We start from the raw sequence: 11,560 nt of genomic DNA, 5'->3' as shown, positions 1-11,560 counted from the left end.
AACCATCTTCCAAAACGCAGCACTCCACTTCTCTTCCCTCTTCAGGCTTAGCGGTGGTCTGTGACAAAATCCACCCGTTGGATTGAAACAGAGCTCTTATATTGGCTTTGTGGTTCATAAGAGTTTCAAGAATGGTGAAACTGGAAGCATCGTGGCGAGTGGCTCCCTTTCTAAGGAGATATGCCCCCTGTGTGAAATAGTTTAACAAACATAAACGAAGGTTGACGTTTTTACATTATGAAAAAGTAATTGTGGGTTTAAAATGTTTGGGACTCTATGTCAAAAACCTGATTTGAACTTAAAAACTGAAAAGAAAAAAAAACGTTAGGTTATTTTTCTTTTTTTTTCTCTCCGTTGTCAGGACAACATCACCTGTGGGATCCCTGGCCTGATTAGAGCTTAAGTTTGTGAGATTGGGGAGCGATAATAGTGTGATGCGTTATTGAAGAGGAGTTTACTTACATCAGTTAGGCTTCGTCCGCATCATTCCGTTGTCAAAAGAAAGGTTTTAATTTGTTAAGTAAGATGTCTTTTATTTCTTTTAGATACGGTTGCTAAAAACATAATTCATTCAGTTTTCCTATTTTGTTTGGAGATTGCAGGGATGAAACCATGGATCACAGAATCATGTAAGAAAAACAGAGAAAAATCATTAGTTGTTCATAAAAAACCCATAGACAAAACCAAAACAAAACATGAAGATACGTTTCATATATGAACAAAGAATAAGCAAAGCAGAGTTAAAGTGATAAAAAATAAGTTAGAAACAATCATCACCAGTTCATCAAGGAGGAGAATGGTGATGCCCATAAACTCTCCATTCTTGTTAATGTTCCTGGAATCCTAGAATCGGATGAGCCGACCAACAATGGACTGAGTGGACCTTCAAGGCGGAGAGAGTTGAGGTGGAGTAGGGAACGGTGGCAATGGCGGCTGGAGCAGCTAGATAAGTCATTTTCGCGACGGATGTGAGAAAGTAAAGCGATCAGAAAACTGAGAAAGAAAAGTTTGAGACAATATGGAGCTTTTAACCTCGAGGGATTCTATATATATGAGAGCTCTGAAGGCGTTAGAGGAGAAGCTAAGCGTTTGGTAGGCGCAAAACGTGCGTAGAGCCTTAAAGATCGACCATAATAGCTGATTGCCGGAAGGGGAATCACAACCGACGAAGGAGATGGTGAAGATGGCAGCTTCCTAATCTTTTTAGCTTTGTTCGTATCACCACTTTGGGCAGATACAAAGCCTAATAAACAGAAAATCAATAAGCCCAAAGCTCACTTTTTGTTGAAGTCCATTTGTTACCCTTCAATTTAAAAAAAAAGAGAGGTGGGGTCCACAATGTTATATTAGTTTTTGGCCTTCATAATATATATTAGTTTCAGCCATCAATGTACAAAGAGTAACCTTTGGTGCAGTGTGTATAATTGTGGGTGTTTATATCTCAATAACATGGGTTCGAGCTATATATTTGACATTTTTCACACTTTTTAAAGTGAGACCCACATATTGCTGACGTGTCGCATTAGGGGAAGAGAAACTCTCCTATTATATAATAGATTACTAGGTGATCGGCCCGCACCCTATGCGGGCATAAGAACATGACCGGTCCGCACCCTGTGTTCCCTCCCGGCCCGCACCTCACAAGAGGGAACACAGTAACGTCAGTATGAAGAGGCATATATTGTGTGTATGTATAATTGCAACGTCACAAAATATTTTGTGTGTTTACGAAGATACTTTCATTCAAAAAATGGAATAAAGAGTGTATAGTTTTAGAAGTAACAGATATTATATTATCATTAATTAGAATTGTATTGTATGTATATGTCGTATTTCTTTATTTTAGGTGAATAATATTATTTTTCCATAAATAATAAACAAACATTTATGTAGACATATTAAAAGAAAATATAATAAAAATCGAAATATTATCCATAAATTAAATTATGAAGTACATTTCTCGATAAAGAAAGCAAATTCAATTAGAAACCTACAAAAAATTATATCTACCAAGCTCTTCTCTGCCTGCATGCAGATGAAGAAAACATCAATAAGTTAAACAATTCTTCCATATTTGGAAACACACATATATATATATATATATATATATAACAATGACAAATTAAATGGTAGAGTATGTAAACACCTGTTTTCTACCAGCGTGAGTTAGAACACCACCGTATTTAAGAATCATAAGGGCCTCTACAGGTCTTTCTTCTTCGCCTTCACCATCCCACTTCAGCGGCTTCAGTTGAACCTTCCTGTATATCCCTGAGAAATTTCCTCCCTACGTGATGAGGACATTCAACCAGAGCCGGAACCAGACCTAACTGAACCTGATATCCAGGACATGATCAGCAACATAACCAAATCAGAGACAGTTCAAGAAGTGCCAGTACCAACCGTATTCAAGGGAGCTATCACTAGACAAAGAGCTAAGATACTTCAACATAAATTTAATGAAAGCATGATACTTGCTTCTGATCTTGAACAGGTTAAACTAGCTGGTGAATCAAGCTTGAAGAAAGATGAACTAAAGGGTGAAGAACCAGCTAAGGAGAAACAAGCATCAAGTGAGGTTATGTGGCCATTCATCTCGGAGCAAGGCCACACCAACCTGATGATCATTACCATGGAAGATCAACTTGCCTAGCAAGTCTCTTGGACGAATCTAGCAACTAGGCTAAGCTCTTTGTGGTGTGCTCTTTTTCCCTTACTCTTGGTTTTGTCCCAAATGGGTTTTCCAGAGAAGGTTTTTAACGAGGCCACAACTTGCTTCACACTTATACCAAGTGCTAAGTTCGATCCAAGGCTAAGAAACTCATGACCTTATTTCATGTTTTACACTATAGTTTGTTTCCTTATTTGTATTTTCGTGACCAAAGTGGAGCCTGTTCCCTTGGTTCTATTTATATGTTTTCGCAGACCCACTTTTGGGGAGACTTTGAATAAACATAAACTTTTCTTTTAAAGAAAACCCTAGAGCTCTCAAGCTAGAACTCGCCTCCTTCTCTTTGCCTTGTGAGACCAGTACCTCCATGGCCTAGAGGAACCTTGTGTTGTATCACGAGCCTTCCATCTCTCGTGTGGTGCACTTCAATCCATCAAACAGTTCCAGTTCGGATCCTCTTGTTTGATTAGATCAGTCCATCCGATCACCCTTGTGTTAGATCGGCTCCTTCTCTCTTGCTTTGGAACATACAGCCTTTGATAGCTCAGGCTTGTATCATTTCTGGTATCAGAGCTGAAGTTCCTTCAGCATCAGGTTGCATCTATCCTTATCTTTCTCATCTGCATTCGTTACTAGTTTCATTTCTTTTTGCATTCATAAAAAAAAAAAAACCATAAAAAGAGTTTTGTTCATCCTGTTCTTATTCTTGTCAAGCTTAGTTGTTTCTAGATCGCTTCTTTCATTCAAAAAAAAAATCATAAAAGGTGTTAGTATTAAGTGCATATCCGACTTGCCATTTTTTTATATTCCACTTTCAAATCTTTCCAAAAGCTTTTCTTGCACTCTTCTTTTCTATTTTTGTTATATTAATTTCTTAAGATTAAAAAAAAAAAAAATTATTAAGAATCAAATTGCATCTTTCCATTTTTTTTTTCTTTCTTTCAACCACGACCTAAGTTCTAAGTTTTCTTTCTCGTTAGGTAACGCCAAGAAGAACAGCCGCCATGGGAGATGAAACTCAAGCAGCTTTGATGCAGGCTCTCCGTGATCTGCAAGAAGAGATGAAGAACATGAGACAAGAACTTGGAGGCAGGATGGACCGGATTGAGCATAGGCCAGTCATTAGGCCACAGAGACGAGTTGACTTTGGAACAGCTCAGGCCAATACAATGCCAACGGGCACAGCTCCAAGAAGAACCGGAATACACTTCAATGACATTCCGGAGGCTAGCAATACTCATCAACAACCAGAAGATGACCCCGGACCTTTCTATCCCCAAACCAGAATCAAAGGAGAACTGAGGAACAAGATGACTATGGCGTAGAAGATGAAGAGGATGAGGACTTCTTACCCCGGCCAAGAGCCCCACGCAGGCAAAACCGCAACCAAGGGTTTGAAGAAGGAGACTTCTTACCGCCACAGAGAGCTCCACGCCAGCAAAACTATAACCAAGGGCCAGAGCACATCAAGATGAATGCTCCCGGCTATGCTGGAAAGGTTGATCCAGAAGCTTACCTTGACTGGGAGAAAAGGATGGATCACATTTTTGCCTACTATAACCACCCTGGTCCTAAAAGAGTTGCTTTGGCAGTAGCTCAGCTCACGGACAATGCACTTTCCTGGTGGGATAGATTGTGCTCCGATAGGAGAAGGAACGGCCTGAGGCAACTAGACTCTTGGTTAGACATGAAAGATGCGATGAGCAACGGTTTGTGCCTCAACACTTTCACAGAGACTTGCAAAGGAAGTTACGGGCACTCAAGCAAGGCAGCAAGTCAGTGGAAGAGTACTATGAAGAGTTTGAGAAACTAAGAAACCGCTTGGACCTAATGAAGATGAGGAAGCTACCATGGCTCAGTTCCTTGACGGTTTACAGGAGAGGTTAAGCTGCAAGGTGGAGAGACATGTTTATGCTGACATGAAGGACATGTTCCATCTAGCTATCCAAGCTGAACAACACATCAAGAAGAAGAGCTCCAAGGGCAAGTCTCAAGTTTCTTGGAATTCAAGCAATAGCAACTACAACAAGTCGGTGGACAAAGGAAAGGGGTTGAAGGAGACAGCCGGCCTAAGCCTCGCACCACCGAACCCACGAAGGACACAAAACCGAGCCAGCCAAAACTACCACCCCCAACGTGCCAGAGACATCACCTGTTTTAAATGTAGAGGCCGAGGACACATGGCAAGAGAATGCCCAAACCAGAGGGTTATGCTGCTCACTGATGATGGCTATGAGTCTCGTGATGAAGGAGAAGTACCTGAGATTCAAAGAGTATGGAGAGGTTGAATATGCTGATGTGGGAGAGAGCTTGATGATCAGACGTGTGCTTAGCGTCCTAGTACAACCCAACCCGCCGAGACAATCCAAAGAGAAAACATATTCCATAGCCGTTGCACCATAAAAGGCAAGGTATGTAACCTTATCATAGATGGTGGGTCTTGTACTAATGCTGCTAGTGCTTACATGGTAGAGAAACTTGGTCTAGAAAAGACAAAGCATCCGCATCCATATAGGCTAAGGTGGTTAGATGATAAGGTTGAGCTTAAAATTAAAGAACAAGTGACCATTCCATTTAGCATTGGTAAGTATCAAGATGAAGTAGTTTGTGATGTAGTCCCTATGCAAGCTGGACATGTATTGTTAGGAAGACCATGGCAGTGGGATAGAGAAACTAAGCATGATGGTAGAACTAATATGTATACATTCATGCATGATAAGCGTAAGATAAGCTTAGCACCTCTCACCCCAGCACAAGTTCATGAAATTCATTTGCAAATGGTTAAGGAAAAGGAAAAGTCTGTTAAATCAAACTTTCTTATCCGTCCTAGCTGCGTAAGAAGGCTGCTGCTACCAAACACACAATGCTACTAATGATCTTTAAGGAGCTTTTGAGTGCAGGTTCTGATGAGTTAATTCTTCATCCAGAGATTACTAAGCTTCTTGACATGTTCAAAGATGTGTTTCCAGAGGAGATTCCAAACGGTTTACCCCCACTCCGAGGCATTGAGCACCAGATAGATTTTGTGCCAGGAGCTGCTCTGCCAAACAAACCGGCTTATAGGGTGAACCCGGAAGAGACTAAGGAGTTGGAGAGACAAGTTCAGGACCTATTGGACAAAGATACGTGAGGGAGAGCCTCAGTCCTTGCGCTGTACCTGTCTTACTTGTACCAAAGAAGGACGGGACATGGAGAATGTGTGTAGACTGCCGAGCCATCAACAACATTACCATCAAGTACAGACACCCCATTCCACGGCTTGATGACATGTTAGATGAGCTAAGCGGAGCCACCATCTTCTCCAAGATTGACCTTAAGAGTGGGTACCATCAGGTAAGAATGAAAGAGGGAGATGAGTGGAAGACAGCTTTTAAAACAAAGCAAGGTCTATATGAATGGATGGTGATGCCATTTGGACTTAGCAATGCTCCTAGTACCTTCATGCGTCTCATGAACCACATTCTTAGACCATACATCAGTAAGTTTGTTGTGGTTTATTTTGATGACATTTTAATTTACAGTACTAGTTTACTTGATCATGTGACACATCTTGAGCAAGTACTAGAGACACTTCGACAAGAAGGGCTTTATGCAAACCTCAAGAAGTGCACATTCTGCACTGATAAACTTGTCTTCCTAGGTTTTGTTGTGAGTTCACAGGGCTTACAGGTTGATGAAGAGAAGGTTAAGGCCATTCAAGAGTGGCCAACTCCAACAACATCAGCCAAGTCAGAAGTTTCCATGGTCTAGCTAGCTTCTACAGGCGGTTTGTCAAGGATTTCAGTAGCATAGCTGCACCCCTTACTGCTGTGGTGAAGAAGAGTATTGGGTTCATTTGGGAAAAAGCTCAACGGAAGCCTTTCAGACCTTGAAGTATCGCCTGACCCATGCACCAGTACTGGTCTTACCCGACTTCAACAGACCTTTGAAGTAGAATGTGATGCATCAGGGATTGGGATAGGGGCAGTTCTTATTCAAGAAGGAAAACCCGTGGCTTACTTCAGTGAGAAGCTTGGTGAGCAGCTCTCAATTATCCGACCTATGATAAAGAGCTGTATGCCTTGGTGAGAGCTTTGGAGACATGGCAGCACTACCTGCTGTCTAAAGAATTTGTGGTACACACTGACCATGAAACCCTTAAACATCTAAGAGGGCAAACCAATCTCAAGAGGCGACATGCGCGCTGGTTAGAATTTATTGAGACATTTCCCTACATTATCAAGTATAAGAAGGGCAAGGAGAACATTGTAGCAGATGCACTCTCCAGAGATATGCTTTGATTGCAACCATGGAAGCAAAGGTGTTGGGATTTGAGTTCATCAAAAGTTTGTACGGAGAAGATCCGGATCTTGCTGCTATCTACTCAAGTTGCACCCAAAGGACCACAAGGAAAGTTCTACTTGCATGAGGATTCTTTTCAAGGGCAGGAGATTGTGCATTCCTCAATGCTCCTTGAGAGATCTAATCACTAGAGAGGCTCACGGAGGAGGGCTCATGGGTCACTTTGGAGTAGATAAGACACTCGCTGTGGTCAGGGAACATTTCTATTGGCCGCATCTTAAGAAATCAGTAGAATCTCATTGCGCAAGATGTGTAACTTGCAAGAAGGCTAAGTCTCGAGTCCAGCCTCATGGCCTTTACATGCCACTGCCGATTCCACAGCTCCTTGGGTAGACATCTCCATGGATTTTGTTCTAGGATTACCAAAGATTCATCACAAGGATTCAATCTTTGTTGTCGTGGACAGATTCTCCAAAATGGCACACTTCATACCTTGTGCCAAGGTGAATGATGCGTCCAAAACAGCTGATCTGTTCTTTAGGAGGTGGTGCGCTTACATGGGGTGCCAAGGACTATTGTATCTGACCGAGACACCAAGTTCCTCAGCCACTTTTGGAGAACACTATGGAAGAAGTTGGGTACAAAGCTGCTATTCTCTACTACTTGTCATCCCCAAACTGATGGGCAAACTGAAGTTGTCAACAGGACGCTCTCTACGCTGCTTAGGGCAACCATTGGGAAGAACATGAAGAATTGGGTTGATTGTATCCCATTCATCGAATTTGCATACAACAGAGCTCAGCATTCAGCCACCAAGATGTCCCCCTTTGAGGCAGCCTATGGGTTCAACCCAAAAACCCCTTTGGATCTTAAACCTTTACCTCCAGCTGAAGTTGTCAGTCTTACCGGGGAAGCAAAAGCTGCCTACGTCAAGGAACTCCATCAGAAGGTTCAAGAGAATTTGGAGAAGAGGACTGAGCAGTACACTAAACATGCCAACAAGGGCCGCAAGGAAATTGTATTTGAACCAGGAGAGTGGTTTGGTTACACATGCGGCAAGAAAGTTTCCTAACCAGAGAAGTTCCAAACTGAAGCCAAGAGGAGACGACCCATTTCAAGTTGTTGAGAGGATCAACAACAATGCCTACCGTCTTGATCTGCCAGGTGAGTTGAATGTGTCTTCTACTTTCAATGTTACTGATCTATCTCCTTGTTTTGCAGATGAACCAGTTTTGAGGTCAAAACCTTTTGAAGAGGGAGGGAATGATGAGGACATTCAACCAGAGCCGAACCAGACCTAACTGAACCTGATATCCAGGACATGATCAGCAACATAACCAAATCAGAGACAGTTCAAGAAGTGCCAGTACCAACCGTATTCAAGGGAGCTATCACTAGACAAAGAGCTAAGATACTTCAACATAATTTAATGAAAGCATGATACTTGCTTCTGATCTTGGACAGGTAAACTAGCTGGTGAATCAAGCTTGAAGAAAGATGAACTAAAGGGTGAAGAACCAGCTAGGAGAAACAAGCATCAAGTGAGGTTATGTGGCCATTCATCTCGAGCAAGGCCACACCAACCTGATGATCATTACCATGGAAGATCAGCTAAGGAGAAACAAGCATCAAGTGAGGTTATGTGGCCATTCATCTCGGAGCAAGGCCACACCAACCTGATGATCATTACCATGGAAGATCAACTTGCCTAGCAAGTCTCTTGGACGAATCTACAACTAGGCTAAGCTCTTTGTGTGTGCTCTTTTTTCCCTTACTCTTGTTTTGTCCCAAATGGGTTTTCCAGAGGAGGTTTTTAACGAGGCCACAACTTGCTTCACACTTATACCAAGTGCTAAGTTCGATCCAAGCTAAGAAGACTCATGACCTTATTTCATGTTTTACACTATAGTTTGTTTCCTTATTTGTATTTTCGTGACCAAAGTGGAGCCTGTTCCCTTGGTTCTATTTATATGTTTTCGCAGACCCACTTTTGGGGAGACTTTTGAATAAACATAAACTTTTCTTTTAAAGAAAACCCTAGAGCTCTCAAGCTAGAACTCGCCTCCTTCTCTTTGCCTTGTGAGACCAGTACCTCCATGGCCTAGAGGAACCTTGTGTTGTATCACGAGCCTTCCATCTCTCGTGTGGTGCACTTCAATCCATCAAACAGTTCCAGTTCGGATCCTCTTGGTTGATTAGATCAGTCCATCCGGATCACCCTTGTGTTAGATCGGCTCCTTCTCTCTTGCTTTGGAACATACAGCCTTTGATAGCTCAGGCTTGTATCACTACGCCATTCCAAAAGGTTCTCTGCTGTGAGAAAATGACCTCATGAATTAAATAAAAAATGCATAATGCTAGCTTACTTAGAAAATAGTATATTCAACCAAAAAAAATGATATAAAATAGTTTTACTAAATGATACAATGTAATACTTTCCCCGGACTATATTCAACCAAAAAAGAGAAAGTATTAAAGAACCTCTTCAAGAACTGCTTTAACTTGACGAAGCTTCTCAGTATGTTCAAGGTCTTCTAGATCACTATCACTCGCACGACCTGGTCTACATATAAAAAAAGGAAGACCATATTGTCGTTACCAGTATTCAACACATGAAAAAAATAGACCAGACATACATTTTGGAGACAAGACACAAAGAGTTTAGTTCAAGGTTCTAAAGATGAGGAGCCTTTGCGTCTAAACACATTTTTCTTAGCACACAAGCGGGATCGTCGTAATACTTTAATATTATGAGAGGAGAGATTTGTGAATAATACTTTAAAGAATGAAAAGAAAATGTTTGTATTTTAAGACTTTGGATGTTTCCTATATATATACAGTCGATTTATTTTTCATATTAATGACGCACATTTTTTCACAATAAATAATGAAATTGTTTAAAGAAATATATTAAATGTATATTGTCAAAAAATGATTTGCATATGAATGATTTTTTAACTTGTGCAAGTAATTCATATTAAAAAGGTAAGTTATTAAAAACAAACAACCTAATTAGAAACATTAAAATATTTTGTAAGCAATGTAATAAATATGATATCAACATGCGTAAGTTTAACCGTTTGAATAATAAGGAAAGTTTTAATATTTGTCTTAATTCTAAATCTTGCCCAAGGGTAAACTAAGTCGATAAAATTTAGTGATTTCAACTTGCGCAAATAATCCATATTGTGAATAAGTGATTTGCATATTTAATGATTTCAACTTGCGCAAGTAATACATATTAGAAAGGTAAGTTATTAAAAACAAATTTGTCAATAAGTTATTTGCATATTTAATGATTTCAACGTGCGCAGTAATTCATATTAGAAAGGTAAGTTATTAAAACAAACAACCTAATTAGTAGGGGTGGGCACTTTACTCTATATCCAAAGTGGCACCCAACCCGATCCGAAAACCCGAACTGAAATCCGAATCGAAGTAGCAAAATACCCGAACGGGTATTGAATAAGGAGAGATTGGATACCCGAACCCAAACGGATAATACCCGAACCCGAATGGATATCCGAAGATAACCGAGCATATGTATAATTAACCTTATATTTTTAGTTTACATCTCTCATTTTATATAAAATATTTATATTGATACTACACATACTTTAAGTTCATATGATATACATACAATTATGGGAAAAAATGATTTGCTACTCTCCAAAATTAACAAAAGTTACATCCAAAATTAAAAAAAAATAACTAAATTAATGTCTTTTTAGTTTTAAAATGTTATGTCCAAATCTATTAACCATTCAATCTATTAAAAATAAAAAATTAGTTAACTGAAAGTTATATTTTGAAATATAAGAAACTTGAGAAATGAATTTTTTTTTTCAAAATCTAAATATCCGAACCCGATCCGAAATAATCGAATCCGAACTAAAAATACCCCAACCAGACCCGAAGTACAGAAATACTCGAACGGGTTCTACACCTCTATACCGAAATACCCAAAAATCCGAAATATCCAATCCGAACCCGAACGGGTACCCAAGGCTAAACTAAATCGATAATTATTATTCCCTAGTTATATATGGGCTTAACGAAATCGACAAATTGATTAAAATAAATGAAAAATAAATTTAAAAAATCGACCAATAGAATTATAACAATTTTTCTGAGAAGCTCTATATTAATGTCACGTCAGAAATCACTAAAGTGACTTCTCTTTTAATATACAGGGGATATATATATCAGTGGCATTGTGTTATAACAAAACTGAATAAAATAAGCCGTTTTCAGATGTATTTAGTTAAAAATTAAATCCTTTTTGGGTAGACTCTTCATAATAGCCTCAGTTCTCCCTGGTCTAGAGATTAAAAGATGCAATTTTTGTCAAGATAGATTCTAGTAAACAGAGTTTGATGAATATTAGATATGGTGGCCATTGTATAATTGAAAAGTTGTGGTAATGGTGGGGACAAATTGAAACAAGTCAAATTACGCAGATGAACTTCTCAAATCTTTCCCGCCACCAACCTCCATCTTCCTCTCATCTCTCTTCCTCTCTCCAATCTTCTGTTTTTTGTTCAAATATAAGGACACTAATCACATTCTTAATGCAAAACTAAACTCATAAACGAAACCAATGCCCAT

General features: G+C 39.7%; 1 protein-coding gene across 1 annotated transcript; it reads left to right on the top strand.

Annotated features, from left to right (window-relative positions):
• Positions 1 to 5,136: 5,136 nt before the first annotated feature.
• On the top strand, positions 5,137 to 5,801 carry LOC125602927. The gene is made up of 2 exons (XM_048774271.1): positions 5,137 to 5,451; positions 5,502 to 5,801. The coding sequence occupies exons 1-2, from the start codon at positions 5,137 to 5,139 to the stop codon at positions 5,799 to 5,801; spliced, it is 615 nt and encodes a 204-aa protein (XP_048630228.1).
• Positions 5,802 to 11,560: the final 5,759 nt, after the last annotated feature.

The sequence above is a fragment of the Brassica napus genome, unplaced genomic scaffold (assembly GCF_020379485.1).
Source record: "Brassica napus cultivar Da-Ae unplaced genomic scaffold, Da-Ae ScsIHWf_3041;HRSCAF=3836, whole genome shotgun sequence".
In the NCBI taxonomy this organism is placed as follows: Eukaryota; Viridiplantae; Streptophyta; class Magnoliopsida; order Brassicales; family Brassicaceae; genus Brassica; species Brassica napus.
Note: the sequence above shows the minus strand (reverse complement) of the source record. Positions and strands in the feature narration are given on the sequence as shown.

What these genes read in the sequence shown, in the direction of transcription:
- LOC125602927 (XM_048774271.1), top strand. Translation starts at nt 5,137, where the DNA reads ATGGTAGAGAAACTTGGTCTAGAAAAGACAAAGCATCCGCATCCATAT. An exon ending in ATGAAATTCATTTGCAAATG is followed by an intron (nt 5,452 to 5,501) that starts GTTAAGGAAAAG and finishes TATCCGTCCTAG; the next exon opens with CTGCGTAAGAAGGCTGCTGC.